The sequence below is a fragment of the Ursus arctos genome, unplaced genomic scaffold (assembly GCF_023065955.2).
Source record: "Ursus arctos isolate Adak ecotype North America unplaced genomic scaffold, UrsArc2.0 scaffold_16, whole genome shotgun sequence".
NCBI classification, from domain to species: domain Eukaryota; kingdom Metazoa; phylum Chordata; class Mammalia; order Carnivora; family Ursidae; genus Ursus; species Ursus arctos.
Window position 1 is genome coordinate 8,052,179 of NW_026622830.1, and position 16,182 is coordinate 8,068,360.

Consider the following 16,182-nt stretch of genomic DNA (forward strand, 5'->3'; position numbering starts at 1 on the left):
TTTTTTAAATCAGGATTCCTGTCAAAAAGTTAGTGGTGACAAATCCAGACCAAACTTCTATGTGACAACTACTGGCTAGAGTTGAGTGTTAGCGGCCTCTTCGGACGCAGGGCCTGCTGTTTACATCTTCGTCTAGCCCTACTAACAAAAATAAGGCTTATGGACACTTTAGACATGAATTTAAAATGGGAATCAAATATTCCTATTGTCCTAGAACTTCACAGGTAAATAAAGAAAACGAGGTATAAAGTTAGCAACAATACATAATGATCTCCCCCGCCCCTCACCCACACTGTTGGGATGTTTTCTCGTGTTCCGCTTACTTGCTCATGTGCTCACAAAATGTTAAGTCCCGGTCAGTTACGTAATTCAGTTTCTGGCACATAAGTGAGACAAGTCTTCATTGTTAAAATCTCTAAATGACTCAGCTATAGCCATCCTCCTGTGCTAGATCTTCCATTGGCCTTCCAGATGCATCCATTTACCACCCCTCTCCAGCTCTTAGATAGACCGACTCCAACAAACTCCCTCTGGATTCCAGTTGGGTTTGGCCAATGGTGGGCACCAGCTGGGTTTTGGAGGGAGAATGAGGCTGGCTGTCTAGTCTACCGGCTCTGGCACTGCAGGGATGTTGCAGGATATCTGTCCCACTTCCAATGAAGGCAGCCCTTCCCTGGGTTCCAGAGTGAAGGGCGTGGCTGTTCCCTTCTCTGGCCTCCTAATGGTTACCCGCACCTTTGCAATCTTGGGGAAAGTTTTCTCAAACTCCCCTAATTTGAGGGTGCTACCTATCTCCTGCTACAGCCTGATGATATAGCCCTCTAATCTCACCCCTCTAACTGAGCACTAACCAAATGCATGCAAGAAAAAACATCCTTGTAAGAATCATTTTCTAGAATCTGAGTATCAGTATTTGGGAACGTTTCGCAGCAATTTAAAAGTTTGCTTTTATGTCTAGACAAATCTTATTAGTTACATATTTTATCTTTAAGCCACAATCGCTTCTCAATATTTAACCAAAACATGACATATGCAATGTTTAGCCTTTAAGGTTAAAAGGTGACTGCCTCTAATATTATGTATACCTGGTCCTAGAAATAGCCCCATTTTTGTGTTATGAGCCTTCCATTGGTATTTTGGTGTATTAGTGCCATCTGCTGGAAAGTTAAGAAACTTAGGTCTTTCCAAATCCCAAGATGTGTATCCTGGGGGGGGGGGGGAGGCAGAGAGGGGAGAATAGTAGGGGGGGGTAAATGTACTTTTTAAGAAAAAACCCTTATCTTTAAATACATAGCTGCTTAGCTTCCACATCATTATCAGTATAAATCCCAATTAATTACAAAGCTCTACAATAAAGTTTAAAATTTGTAATAAAGAGGGGCGCCTGGGTGGCTCAGTCGTTAAGCGTCTGCCTTCGGCTCAGGGAGTGATCCCGGCGTTGTGGGATCGAGACCCACATCAGGCTCCTCCGCTGGGAACCCGCTTCTTCCTCTCCCACTCCCCTTGCTTGTGTTCCCTCTCTTGCTGGCTGTCTCTATCTCTGTCAAATAAATAAATAAAAAATCTTTAAAAAAAATTTATAATAAAGAAAACCCTAAAAATTTCTTCCTCTTGATACATTTCTTGGGTTTCTAAAATAGTCCTTTGCATTCTGCTTTATGTATGAAACGCAACATGCCCCAACATGTCTCAGCACCATCTGGTTCTTTTAACCAAGATCTAGGACACTGATATCTATGTAAGAGACACGTGAAATGCATCTAGATAGAACATTTAGTACATAAATTTAAATGCAATATGTACTTGTTTTTAGTGTCTGACAAAGTTTTGGTGGTAGACAGATACAGTGGTTTCTAAAGTGCTTTCACCACCTCTAAATAGCAGCTGGAAGAGACATATATAAACACGACCCAACCGTTCACTTTTCTTAGAAATAAGAACTGCAACACATATTCTAAATGATAATATAGAAACATAAAAGGTTGCTCAACCGATTTTAATAACATGACATAAAGCCCCTACACTTGATAGAATTGTTATGCAAAATACATAGATGAATACTGTCTTCTTTTAAAAATATAAAATAAATAAGCAAGACATGTGAAAATAGGCAAGTTTCCATTAAATAAATGAAAATTTTAAAAAAAGAAAGTTTTGCTTTCCATATCATTTGAAGAAGGGAAATTATCATTTTAAACAATATTCAAGTTTATTAAACAAATTAAAAAAAAAGTATTATAAAATGTTTAACTGTCATCAGCTTCGAGGTTTATGTTGCTTCCGAATTTTGCATATAACTGAACTTTCAGATCCGCTAACACTCGCTGAATTGACTCCACTCTGGCTTCTAAGGCATCGATTTCTTCTTGCAGATTTTTCTGGGGGAAAAAAATTGTTTAAATTAATCCTGTTCAATGGATGGTTTCTGAGCATCTGTGCATGAAATAATATTTGGGAAGAATTTTAGGTCAAACTTTCTAAACTTGGGACAGGCAGCTAGAGAACACTGATTAATTAAATCTAAACCAAAAGTCTGAATGTGGCCATTTTTAATTCATGATTGATATCTGCTTATTATAGAACAAATCAAGCCTGTCTTCCCAGTTTTTGCTGATTTAAAAAACAAAATGGATAAAAGAAAATTAATTCCTAAATTATCACACCCTAATAGAGAACCTCTATACAAACACTTCTGGTAAACAGTTTATCAAAGGCCTGGCTTCTAATACAGCCTCTTCCAACTTCCCACAAAAATAACTACGAAACTAGAAGAAAGGATAAAAATTCACACGACCACCGCTAATTAAAAATAACAACTTATAGGTATTCAAATTGGCAAAGAAGAAGTCAAACTCTCTCTTCGCAGATGACATGATACTTTATATGGAAAACCCAGAAGACTCCACCCACAAATTACTAGAACTCATAGAACAATTCAGTAATGTGGCGGGATACAAAATCAATGCTCAGAAATCAGTTGCATTTCTATACATGAACAATGAGACTGAAGAAAGAGAAATTAGGGAATCCATTCCATTCACAATAGCACCAAAAACCTTAAGATATCTCGGAATAAACTTAACCAGAGAGGTAAAGGATCTATACTCTAGAAACTACAGAACACTGATGAAAGTCACTGAAGAAGACACAAAAAGATGGGAAAACATTCCATGCGCATAGATCGGAAGAATAAACATAGTTAAAATGTCTATGCTACCCAGAGCAATATACACTTTCAACGCCATCCCTATCAAAATACCAATGACATTTTTCAAAGAGCTGGAACAAACAATCCTAAAATTTGTGTGGAACCAGAAAAGACCCCAAACTGCCAAGGAAATGTTGAAAAAGAAAAACAAAGCTGGGGGCATCACGTTGCCTGATTTCAAGCTATACTACAAAGCTGTGATCACAAAGACAGCATGGTACTGGCACAAAAACAGACACATAGACCAGTGGAACAGAACAGAGACTCCAGAAATGGACCCTCAGCTCTATGGTCAACTAATTTTTGACAAAGCAGGAAAAAACATCCAGTGGAAAAAAGACAGTCTCTTCAATAAATGGTGCTGCGAAAATTGGACAGCTATATACAAAAGAATGAAACTGGACCACTCTCTCACACCGTACACAAAGATAAACTCCAAATGGATGAAAGACCTCGAAGTGAGACAGGAATCCATCAAAAACATAGAGGAGAACATAGACTGTAACCTATTTGACACTGGCCACAGCAACTTCTTTCATGACACATCTCCAAAGGCAAGAGAAACAAAAGAAAAAATGAACTTTCGGGATTTCATCAAGATAAAAAGTTTCTGCGCAGCAAAGGAAACAGTCATCAAAACAAAGAGGCAACCCACAGAATGGGAGAATATATTTGCCAATGAAACTACAGATAAAAGGCTGGTATCCAAGATCTACAAAGAACTTCTCAAACTCAATACACGAGAAACAAATAATCAAATCAAAAAAATGGGCAGAAGATATGAACAGACACTTTTCCAATGAAAACATACAAATGGCTAACAGACACATGAAAAAATGTTCAAAATCATTAGCCATCAGGGAAATTCAAATCAAAACCACATTGAGATACCACCTTACGCCAGTTAGAAAGGCAAAAATTGACAAGGCAAGAAACAACAAATGTTGGAGAGGATGTGGAGAAAGGGGAGCCCTCTTACACTGTTGGTAGGAATGCAAGTTGGTACAGCCACTTTGGAAAACAGTGTGGAGGTCCCTTAAAAAGTTAAAAATTGAGCTACCCTATGACCCAGCAATTGCTCTACTGGGTATTTACCCCAAAGACACAGACATAGTGAAGCGAAGGGTGATATGCACCCCAATGTTCATAGCAGCATTGTCCACAATAGCTAAATTGTGGAAGGAGCCTAGATGCCCTTCGACAGACGAATGGATAAAGAAGATGTGGTCCATATATACAATGCAATATTACTCAGCCATCAGAAAGAACGATCACCCAACATTTGCAGCAACATGGATGGGACTGGAGGAGATTATGCTAAGTGAAATAAGTCAAGCAGAGAAAGACAATTATCATATGGTTTCACTCATTTATGGAACATAAGGAATAGCAGGGAGATTGGCAGGAGAAGGAAGGGAAGAATGAAGGGGGGTAATCAGAAGGGGGAATGAACCACGAGAGACTAAGGACTCTGGGAAACAAACAGGGTTTCAGAGGGGAGGGGCATGGGGGATGCGGCTAGGCTGGTGATGAGTATTAAGGAGGGCACGTATTGCATGGAGCACGGGTGTTATACGCCAACAATGAATCATGGAACACTACATCAAAAACTAGTGATGTACTGTATGGTGACTAACATATCATAATAAAAATTTATTTTAAAAAAAGAATAACAACTTAGAGTCAGAATCTGGGAGAAATTTTCACCAACTGCGTGGTCCCTGGAGCCACTTTGAGAGGGAGTGCTAACAAGGGCCACAGAGCAGCGCTGCCCACATGAAATGCAGGGAACGCAGAAGTTGCTTCCTGGCCAGGATCAAAAAAAGGATTTCTCCAGCCGGCTCAGTGGGTTAAGTGTCTGCCTTCGGCTCCAGTCATGATCCCAGGGTCCTGGGATTGAGTTCCACATAGGGCTCCTTGCTTAGTGGGGAGCCAGCTTCTCCCTCTGCCCCCTGCTCATGCTCGCTCTTTCTCTCTCACTAATAAATAAAATCTTAAAAAAAAAAAAAGGATTTTTCCTAAACATGACCAAAAAAATACTAAGTCACACACATGACATTAACATCAGGAAGAAGGGAAGAATGCCTAGTATTGACAATGTTATTCTTTTAGAAATCTGGCGGATGAATCTCAAAGTACAGCCCCCAGATCACTTGGAAACTTGTTAGAAACCCAAATTCTGGGGCTGCACTCCAGGCCTCCTGATTTGGAAATTCTTGGGATGTCAGTGATTGGAATTTTCAACAAGGCCTCTGGGGGACTCTGACACATGCTAAAAGTTTGAGAACCACATTGCAAGAAACAGAAATAAGATGTACAGGGGCGCCTGAGTGGCTCAGTCGTTAAGCATCTGCCTTCAGCTCAGGGCGTGATCCCAGGGTTCTGGGATCGAGCCCCGCATCAGGCTCCCTGCTCCTCTGGGAGCCTGCTTCTTCCTCTCCCACTCCCCCTGCTTGTGTTCCCTCTCTCGCTGGCTGTCTCTCTCTCTGTCAAATAAATCAAAAAAATCTTAAAAAAAAAAAAAGAAAGTTGTACAGCTATTAGAAAGGAGATAAAACTTCTCTATCCAGAAAACTCAGTTCATGAGTGAGATTATAACATGCAGGAAAATTATTTTAAAAGCACAAGTCCTGGGGCGCCTGGGTGGCACAGTCATTAAGTGTCTGCCTTCTGCTCAGGGCGTGATCCCGGTGCTCTGGGATCGAGCCCCACATCAGGCTCCTCCGCTAGGAGCCTGCTTCTTCCTCTCCCACTCCCCCTGTTTGTGTTCCCTCTCTCGCTGGTTGTCTCTGTCAAATAAATAAATAAAATCTTTTAAATAAATAAATAAATAAATAAATAAATAAATAAATAAATAAAATAAAAGCACAAGTCCTATCATGCATCACTCGTTTCTTAAAAGCCCCTGAAAGGCTCCTCTTCGCCTTAGGGCCAGGTGAGCAAAAACTGCAGCCCACAGGCCAGACCTAGCCTGATGCTTGTTCATGCAGTTTTCCTGGAACGCGGCCATAGGCACGCATTTACACATCCTGCTTTCACAGCAGTTGTGACAGAGCCCGGGTGGCCCACAAAGCCTGCGATATCTGCCGTCTGGCCCGGCACAGAATGTTTGCTGACCCCTGCGAAAGTCAAGTCAACTTATCAACTCGATGGACAGAGTTCTTCAAGATGTGGCCACAATTTCAGATGCTCCCGAATCTCCAGCAAATTAGAACTTCTCTCAGTTGTGTTTTGTGCCATGATCTTTCTATGACCATTTACACACGACCATCGTACATCAGTCTGGAACACCCTGTCCCCCATTCTGGCGAGTACCCACTTACTGCTGAGTCGCTTCCTTCCCAGAGAGCCCCTCCTGACCACGTGCACTCCTTTGCTCTATGTTCTTACGCACCTCTAGGCCCACACCACCTTCCACTCATTACTGGTTATGCTTGCTGAACTCTCTCCTTCCATTTACACTATCTACTCCCTGCAGGCAGGAACCAGCCCCCCCCCCCCCGCAGCCCGCCCCCCCGCCGTGCCCCAGTTCATGGCATACCCTGATACAGAGTAAGCACTCAACAAATACTTCTGGAATGAATGAATGAATGAATGAATGAATGAATGAATAACAGAATAAAGGTTCACTAGCTGGGGGGGGGGGGAGGGTGGCATGTTCACAGCAGTGACAAAAACCATGAACTATCTTGAAATACTTCCCACAAGATGGTTAGGATGGGTAAAAAAGAATAAAATTATAAAATTTTACTGTGAAAGAAAAGATTTAAACACAAGGGGAAACACCAATGTTTCTGCATAGGAAGACTCAGGAGTAAAAATGTTAATTCTTCCCATGGTTTATTAAATATGGGTTTAATTCGGAGGAATTATTGCTTTCTATGACATTTGAAGAAGGAAGACTAACATTTTAAGTAATATCCAGATTAATTAAGCAAACTGCAAAAGAATTAGAAAATGTTTGATTGCCATCAGCTTCTCATGCACAATGTGACTGCTCCTTTCAGAGAGTTGGACGGCGTATGAGTCGGAAACTAATTTCATATCATGTCTCAGATGCCTCAAATGTTGTCAATAAATCCATACTCTGACCCAGGAAGGCCACCTGTCTGGTTATTTCCTTAAAAGAATTTCCTAAATGTGAAAAAGACTCAGGTGTAAGAATGCTCACTGCAGCATTACTGCAGGAAAATACTGGAAACAAATGCATGCTAACAACAGGAGGGCAGTGAACAGAATTGGTGTCCACCAGCATCACCTCCAACAGTTGTCAAAAATGATGGTTTTAAAGCATGTGTGCTTGCCCCAGAGCAGGCCCCCGATGAAGATTTGTTGGGCAAATGAACATTAAATAGAACAAGAAAATACTTCTGGTGGGAGGCTGACTGACCAAAATGGGAAGCAAACCTACACAGAGAAAAGAGAAGGTGAAAACATAAAAGAACCAATGAGAATGTTCATTATGGATGATTACTTCTGGGTAATAGGATCACAGGCCATTTTCCTTTTCTACCTTATAATATTCTACAGTTTCCCCACAGTTAGTTTAGAGCATGGGTTCTGCAGTCGAAAGGCCACTCCCTCTGTGTCACCTTGAGTAAGTCCCCTGACCTTTCCTAGCCTCTACCCTTCAATTCTAAATTGGGATGAACCGTCCCAATCTCAGAGCCCTTGTCAGGACTGAATAAGATCATGCCTGCAAGGCTCTCACGGCATGCCTGGGACGTTGTAAAAACCCGTGGAGTACTGTTACCTAGCACCCGTTATTTCCCTACACCTAGAACTGCGTGTTCTTTATAACACACACCCTCACAGGAGCGTTAGCCTCCCTCACCCAGGGAAAGACTCCACCATACCTTTGCTTCTTCTAACATTTCCTGTGTTTCTTCTTGAGAATGGCTAATGAAAACATCACCAATTTGATAAGGTATCATTAAGCAATCATCATCTGCAAGCATGATATCCTCACAAGCATCTTCTAAATTCTGGAGTTGTTTCTAGAAACACAAAAGCAAACAGCAATGAAAAGCACACTCAAAGTTCCCTTATAGAGGTGAGTAGCCAATTTTAATTTGGGGACATCAACTCTGTGAAAGACCCTTTCGCAAAGGTATCATCGCACTAACATAAGACTTTCTTACATTTCTCGATGGCATTTCCTAAGGAAGCGCTCAAGAACTAACTCATTGTCCTCTAGCTCCTTCCACATTGCTACGAGCACCGGTGGGGGACAGTGGGCATCTGCGGCCGCTCAAAATGTCCTCCTACCCTAGCAGTTCCCACCGGGTGAATTCTGCCTTCCTGCGGCAGAACGGAAACAGAACAAACCGCCATTTCTCAGCCTCGCCTGATGAGAGGATGAAAGCAGCTATGAACTTAAATTCCACCAGTCAGCTGCCCTTGAACTGCACCTCAGCTCAGACGGTCACCCACGGAGAGCCTGGGCACAGGCCTGACGTGCGGGGCAGGCAGGGCCCGGGGTGGCCCCTGCTGGAGGCGGCGGCGGGTTCTGGGGTCCCTGGAAATGGCAGCAGTTCCATGGCCAGCCATGTTCTCTGAGAGGCCAGCCCAGGCTCACCCCTCAACAAGCTGAAATTGTCACACAGCCCTTCAACAAGGTCTTTTTTCTTAACTGACTACAGTGGATTATATCATCTGTAATAAAGAGCCCAGAGAAATAGAATCACATATTACTGAATTCAGTTTTGAAAAGCTGTAGAATAGGGGTGCCTGGGAGGCTCAGTCGGTTAAGGGTCTGACTCTTGATTTCAACTCAGGTCATGATCTCAGGTTTGTGGGATCAAAACCCACATCGGGCTCCATGCTGGGCGTGGAGGCTGCTTAGGATACTCTCTCCCTCTCCCTCTGCCCCCTAACACCCTGCTTTCGCACCCGCTCTCCCTCTCTCTCTCAAAAAAAAAAAAAAAAAAAAAGCCATAGTATAAAGACCTTTCATTTTTCTTAAATAAGATAATTTCTTTAATACCTTTTTTACTTCTATTTCCTCCTTCAGCTCTGTGATTCTACTTGTATTCCGTGCAAATTTGTTTATCTTTTGTTGATCTTCAAAAGTAACGTTGACATCTTCTGCAGCCTGAGAAAACATTTTGATTTTTTGTAGAATTAATTTTACTGGCGAAGTTACACGTTAGCTTTTTACATAACTCTGAAATAATTCAATAAACGATTTGCCCTCATACAGTCAAGAATCACAGAAGGTACAGAGAATCACAAACACAGGCCTTGTAAGTTTTTGCTCCAGCAGCTCAGGGTTTGTTCATACATCCGTCATCTCTTGTGATATTCTACGGAACAATGCCTAAGCTACAGAAACATTTCAAATATAAACAATTAAAAATAAGTCCTGAATCAAGTCAGCCAACTTTGGCCCCGAGCAGAATTTCTTGAGTTAGAACATTTTTTCATCCAAATAACCCGGGGAGCAAAAATGATGTGGTAGTGAGTTCTGGTAAATGCTTCATACCAGTTTCTGCTTTCAGAGTTAAAACCTGCATAAGTTTAGAGCAGTTGTCAGAAATCTGACAGTTTTTAATGTTTAATGCAAATGATTCACTGGCCCGAAGGTTACTACGCATTTCAGAGGCTATATACCACACACGGTAAAAATCATGTTTCTTCTAACACAGAACATGTTTACATGTCTTAATTAAGAATAAGGTATAATATACTATAAAATGATTAAAATCGAATATTTAAAAATATTTAGTGTGATTAAATTTGTAAATAAAATTAGAGTACTTAGATGACATACAGTATCTATAAAGTCATAAAATAACTAACATTTATTGAGCTCTTACTATGTATCAGGAACTTTCTCAGTGCTTTGTCATCACTGCTAATCCTCCAATAAATCTTAGTAAGTAGGATCATTCGGAAGTAGCACCATTTTACAGAGGGAGAATGTGTGGCCCAGAGAGGGTAAGTAATTTCCCTAAAGTCACACAGCCACTAAGTGGTGGAAGTCGACTTCAACCCAGGAAAGCTGACTCACGGGACCAGACAGGTCCACTAGGTCTTAGAAATTGAAGGTGAAAATGCGTGTGTGCACACGCATGCAATCACGCACATTTGTAAGAGTCAACGGGAAGTCCTTTGCTTTCATCTGATTCTCAAAGGGGGACCATATATTAAACAAATAATAATAAAATGAATACCGGATTCTCCTTAGAGTTTCCCCTTATTTATAAAGGAAGAACAAGAGTACTTGATTATACTGTCAAGGAGGAAAGAGAGAGAGCATCAACAAAGACTATTTTTGCTCTTCTGTAATGATTCACAGCTACCACGGCTCATCCGTTCGCCTGGTCTCTCGTGACTGGTCACATAAGAGATGTACACTTTTATTTCTCCAGAGGTTGAAAGACAACCTGTTGGGTCAAGCAAGATCGGAGCTCAGTGGACAGAACACCAAGGCAGACACCTGGAACTCAGCCCTCCTCCGTCCTGGACTCTCATCACACAGCAAACACTTCGACATCCATCAGGCTCAGCATCAGAGACCCAGAGGAGATCCTGAAAAATATCCTTTATATCACGATACATACAGCTGTGAATGTTCAACCTTGTGCACGATTGTTAAGAATCTGGAGGTTGGGAAACACTGAGCTGCACTATAGAAACCAAAGGGAAGTCCACATTCAGATATCTTGGCATTCGAGTGATTCTGCCTACATAAGAAGTAAGCAATTCCTGAAGCAAACGGGAATGGAGAATTCTAGAGAGTTCCTGCTTGCCTGCAGAGTTTAAATACTGAGGGCCTGAAAACTTGAATATGTATTTATAGATGCACTTGTCATCCTGAGGCTTGAACAGGGTAATTCCCATGAAAGCAACTACCACGGGGCTGGCCTGACACACAACTGAGGCTAATACATTGTTTCTGAATTTGAATCTAAATCCTGCTTGATCAGACTCACATACACACAGTTTCTGAAAAGTTGTGAAGGACTTTGGCCACCTGTTTCTATCCTTCCAAAGCAGGCGTTTCCTGTCCTAGCCTCACCGCACAGCAGCCCCCAGCGTGTACGTGGGATCTGGAGTCTGTTTCCTTAACGGTGGTTTTCTCACTGGGGTTAAGGGCTACAGTCGGCGTGTGAGGCAGTGTGTGAAGTCCGTGGTTAAACTGCACGCCACCCAGGGGAGTTCTGTTTACAGCAAAAAGTGAGAAGTCAGCACCTTCCGTGACTAATGCCAGTGGCTTCTGTTTTCATCTCACTGTTCTGGAACACTCCTACATTGCGTGAAGCTTCATTTTGGCGGGGAGGGGCTAATTCTTAACTGCGGATCCACAGACACTAAGAAGTCCATTTAGCCCCTAAAACTGTGTGCAGCATGGCAGATCCTGTGTGTGCATTCTTCTGGAAGGGTCTTCACAGTTTTCCTCAGATTCTCAAAGGGATCCACACCCCCAAAGGTTAGGGACTCCTGCCTTAAGAGAAGCCAGCCAGTTGTACTCACTCACTGCCGCTCACAAAGTCACGAGAACTCAAAGAGGAAGGAGGTATTTTTTTATTTGAGGCAGCACAGAGTGGTCGAACTAGTAAATGGATTCAAATCCAAGCAGGCAGGAACCTGGACAAATGATTCAATTTTTTGTAGCTGCCTCAGGTCTGTTACCTGTAAAATGGTAGTTCCTACCTTGCATGGGTGATAAAAGGAGGACCTGCGGACGGAGTCCCCTCTCAATAAATGACAGCTGAGTGCTTTACTTCCTGAACAATGTTTACCAAAAAATCATTAGAGAGGAAGAACAGACAAAGATCTAGAAGAAAATTCTGCTAGGCCAGGGAGAAATATGACAGCTCAAGATTCAAAGTGGAAATTAAAATTCCCTGGACCCTGGCTGTACCCTTTCCCTCAGACTCAGCATCTTACAGGATTATGAGAGGAAAGGGAAGCAGTCGGTCTTGCCCCGCTGAGCACTGGCTATTACCAGCAGAAGGTGACAGCTGAGTCCATCAGTGTTCTAAAAGCCCAGGAGAAGGAAATTCTGGCCCATTTCAGTCTGCCTTTATTTTTGTTTTTCAAAGGTGTCCGCCAAGTCTCCATGATATAAAATTGTTGCTTTGTATTTTTATTCACTTTTCACGCCTACAGCACAGTCATTCATTTAACAACTACTTGGTAAATGTCTCCCGCACGCCAGAGAGCTGCCGTAGTCCGACCCTCGTGAACAGCTGTAAGCTCACATTCTAGCGAAGGAAGTGGGCAAAAGACAAGGTGAACGAGATGATGCTAGACGATGATGATACACGTGATGGGGAAAGCAAAATGCTGCAGGGGTCGGTTGCAAGTGCTGGGGGCTAAGGAGTGAAGGGGGCTTCCTTAGATAGGGAAGTCGAAGATGGCCCCTCTGGGGAGGGGACGTTTGTACTCAGGATCAGGGACAGAAATCAAACACAGTCCTCTGATGGCCAAGAACCAAATCTTGGAAAGCAGATCGTTGGAGAGGAGAGGACGGAACCACTACACCTAAGCACTCACCAGAAAAGCCATGACCCGTTGGGATGTAAACGTGTTACAAATGTGAAGTACTCCGAATTCAAACAGTTTTTATTAAACTCAAAGGGCTATCCCTATGATATTTCAAGCTCACTCACTGACGTGCCTGTATGCTCCCAGGGCGGGCACAGAGCCAGAGTGTATGTGCAGTTAACCTATCAGAAATTGTTCACAGCACTGCAAGACACCTGCAGGAGGCTAGGGCATTTGTCATGTCAGTCTTACTAAGAGAAAGAAGAAAATCCTTCATGCTCTGGCCGCCACCCACCCCTCAGTATGTTCATTTACTCTCTTGGCTCAACCTCCCCCGATTCTCTGCCATTCTGGCCACCCTTTCTTAAAACGCACCCTGGGTCTCTGCAGGTGATACTCCCCCTCTAGAATGCCTCATCCCTTTCCAACATTCTCTTCCCCTCCTTATGTCATCGTATAGATCACACCTTCTCACGAAGGCCTTCTTTGGTCACAAAACAGACCTTACTCCAGCCCTCATGTCACAAGTCCTTTCTGTCATAGTCCTTAGCAGAGCTGTAAGTTCTAGTCTTGTGTGTGACTATTGAGTAATGACTGCTCTCCCCCAGAACGTAAGTTCTACAATGCCATGAGGATAAGGGGATAGAAGCATTAGTATTGCTCATTGCTGCTTATCCCCTAAATCTGAAATTGTGCCATATCACATGCTCAAAAAGTTTGCTGAATGAATGAAAATATGTTGGTAATCAAAAGTTTTGCCAAGTCCAAGGTTCAAATCATTTTTCTACCATTCCCTCAACCTTTACTTCATCTCTCTGCACTTTGGTTTGCACACCTGTCAAACGGGGGGGGGGGGGGGAGTGGATACAACTAGTATCATCTACGGAATTAAACACCATACCTAACAAACACCATTAAAATACAAGATAGAGGCAGCGTGCATCTCACAGTTTCATACTCATCTGAATCACCCTAACCCTGACCCCTACCCTGGCACTCAATAAGAATTTGTGGATGACAGACCAACAGAGTGAGCAAATCACCCTGGTTTGCCTGGGGCAGTCCTGGTTTTCTGCACCCTACAACAGAAGCAGGTGGCTCAGATTATGCATATTGCTGAGTAGGAGAGCCGAGGAATTTGAAGTTGAATGCAAGCAAATCCCTTTAGCCAGGGGACTCTCATCAGACACCATGGAAGTTAAAAACACGGGCTCTAGAGTCAGAATGGTTGTGCTCACTTGAATCCTAACTTTGCTGGGTACTTTAGCTGCCTCCTCTGTAAAATAAGGATAAGCAGAATCTCTCTAAAAGGACTGTGGATTAAAATAATGCATACAACTCGCTTAGACCTGTGCTTCCCTAGCGCACAATAAAAAGGAAAGCCTCGATAACTATCAGATGTTATTCTTTCCTTGCCCCCTTCCCATTTTATTTTTCTTCTCTCTAGATATTTTTAAGCACCTGTGTAGACGCAGTGAATCATAAGCTGTAAATAGGAGTTCAGCTTGCTTAGTAGGATAAAAGGTGGGCTTTGGGAAAAAACAAAATAAAACCTGAGTTCGAACTCCAGCTCTGCTTATTAGCTGAGTCACTTTGAGGCCACCAACCGCTCTGTTAAGTTTCTCCATCTGTAAAGTGGGAGGAAACCGTGTCTTTGCTAAGTTGCCGGGAGGCTCAGAGATAATAAACAGACGGCTTCTTGCCCCTGGTCCGCCGTCTATCCTCAAAATACAGAGTTTTAATCTTGGAGACACAGGAACATCGAGTATGGATGTGGGTGGCTCAGGGCTACACACAAGCGCTCTGGGGCCAAATAACCTGGGGATGCAGGGTCCTGCTCTGCTCCTTACAGCTGTGTGACCTTGGGCAGGTGACTCCACCACTCTGGGCCTCTGCTTCCTTACTTGCAAAGGACGGTGCCCGTAGCACCCATGCTTGTGGACTTGGGAGGGTTCAATGTGACAACCCAGGTAATATGCCCAGCGTGATGGCCAACCGCAGTCCATGGGACCTTCGGCTTCTCCCACCGCAACGACAAGGCCTGGGCCGCGGGGTCCTCAGGCTCTCCACGGCCGTCCTCAGCACGGCGAGAAGCGACCCAGAGGCCCCCGAGGGTCCCGGCCCGGCTGCCCCGCCTCGGCGGGCCGGGAGCCTGAGAAGACATCCAGGGAGCCTGGCGCGGGGAGGCCTCGCCGCGGCCCTCAGGGCCGGAGCCTCGGCCCCGGGCCCCACGCCGGGCTTCAGAGCCGCACACCCCAGGCAGCCCGCGCCTGGCCCCCGGCGGCCAACCCCCGCCCGCTGCCCAAGCATCCCGCACCCGGAGCGCCCCACTCACCGCCTTCTTCATGGTGGCCGCCATCTTGGGACTGAACTACGGCGCGCGGCGGGGAGGGCCGCAAGGGCGCGCTCCAGCCCCGGGCCGCCTCTCGCTCCCTGTGGGCCCAGACCTCCCCCCAAATACAACACTGTCCCCATATTCCTTCCTACTGCATCTTCGACCCGTGATTCTTAACGTCCGGGAATCAGGGAGGAAACAGATCCTGGAAGGACTTGGTACATGCCAATTAAAGGCACAGGCAACGCCCTGTGGGCCGACAGAAAGTGGGGGGTGTGGCGAACGGCCCCAGGGTCCCACGGCGGGCAGCAGGGGGCGCCCCGCGCAGCGGGGCGGTGTTGGGGGCGGGGCCACGAGGGGACGGAAGGGAAGTTCTCTTCCATCTACGCCACAGACTTTGTAAGAAATCGGTATACCTTGTTAAAGAGAGATAAAAACAAATGACCTTGGCTCTGGGATGTGAGATGTATGTGCCCTGATAATTCGCACGGTATAAAGGAGGAAGTACTCCTATTTATTTAATCAACAATGTTAACTGAGCAATTACCGTACACCCTGACACAGGGGCCTCCCAATTTTTTTTCTTTTCCTGTGTGTGGGGGGGTGGGGTGGGGTGGGGTGGGTCCTTTACACTCTTAACACTTATTGAAGACCCCAAAGATCTTCTGTTTACATAGGTTATATTCATCGATATTTACCATTTTAGAAATTAAAACTGAGAATTTTAAAAAAACATTAATTCATTTAATAAATAAACCCATTCCACATTTAATACAAGTAACATTTTAAATTATACGAAATCATTGGAAACTGGCATGGGCTTCTGAAAACAAGGAAAAGGAAGAACAATGTAAGCGCTGTTGGGCCAGCAGTGTTTTGTACAAGGGGCTCTGGGTGGTGGGACTGTTCACCAAGACAAGAGTGTCATGGCCTGGGAGAATGTCAATTGATCTGGACAGACAGATGGACAGCGACCTGACTCCTGGCCACCAGGGTACTGGCTCTTCTCCTGACTCTGTATGTCACCCTCTCTGTTCCTTCCCTCTCCCCAGCCCTGGCATCCTTTGAGCTGATCTCTTTCCCAGCTGGAGAACCAGTTCTATAAGTACAAACGGGGCCTTTCGCGTCTTCCATTAAGCATTCT

The 16,182-nt window shown here is 44.1% G+C and overlaps 1 protein-coding gene across 2 annotated transcripts; it reads right to left on the reverse strand.

The window, feature by feature from the left end:
- Nucleotides 1-1,977: 1,977 nt before the first annotated feature.
- PFDN4 (prefoldin subunit 4) lies at nucleotides 1,978-15,261 on the reverse strand. Of its 2 annotated transcripts, none has more exons than XM_026503766.4 (4): nucleotides 15,039-15,261; nucleotides 9,195-9,302; nucleotides 8,065-8,205; nucleotides 1,978-2,378 (listed from the first exon to the last, which is right to left on the reverse strand). In XM_026503766.4, the coding sequence occupies exons 1-4, from the start codon at nucleotides 15,060-15,062 to the stop codon at nucleotides 2,247-2,249; spliced, it is 405 nt and encodes a 134-aa protein (XP_026359551.1). In that variant the 5' UTR covers nucleotides 15,063-15,261; the 3' UTR covers nucleotides 1,978-2,246. The 2 variants fall into 2 exon arrangements, with proteins under 2 accessions (XP_026359551.1, XP_026359550.1); XM_026503765.4 differs by lacking the exon at nucleotides 15,039-15,261 and adding an exon at nucleotides 10,650-10,741.
- Nucleotides 15,262-16,182: the final 921 nt, after the last annotated feature.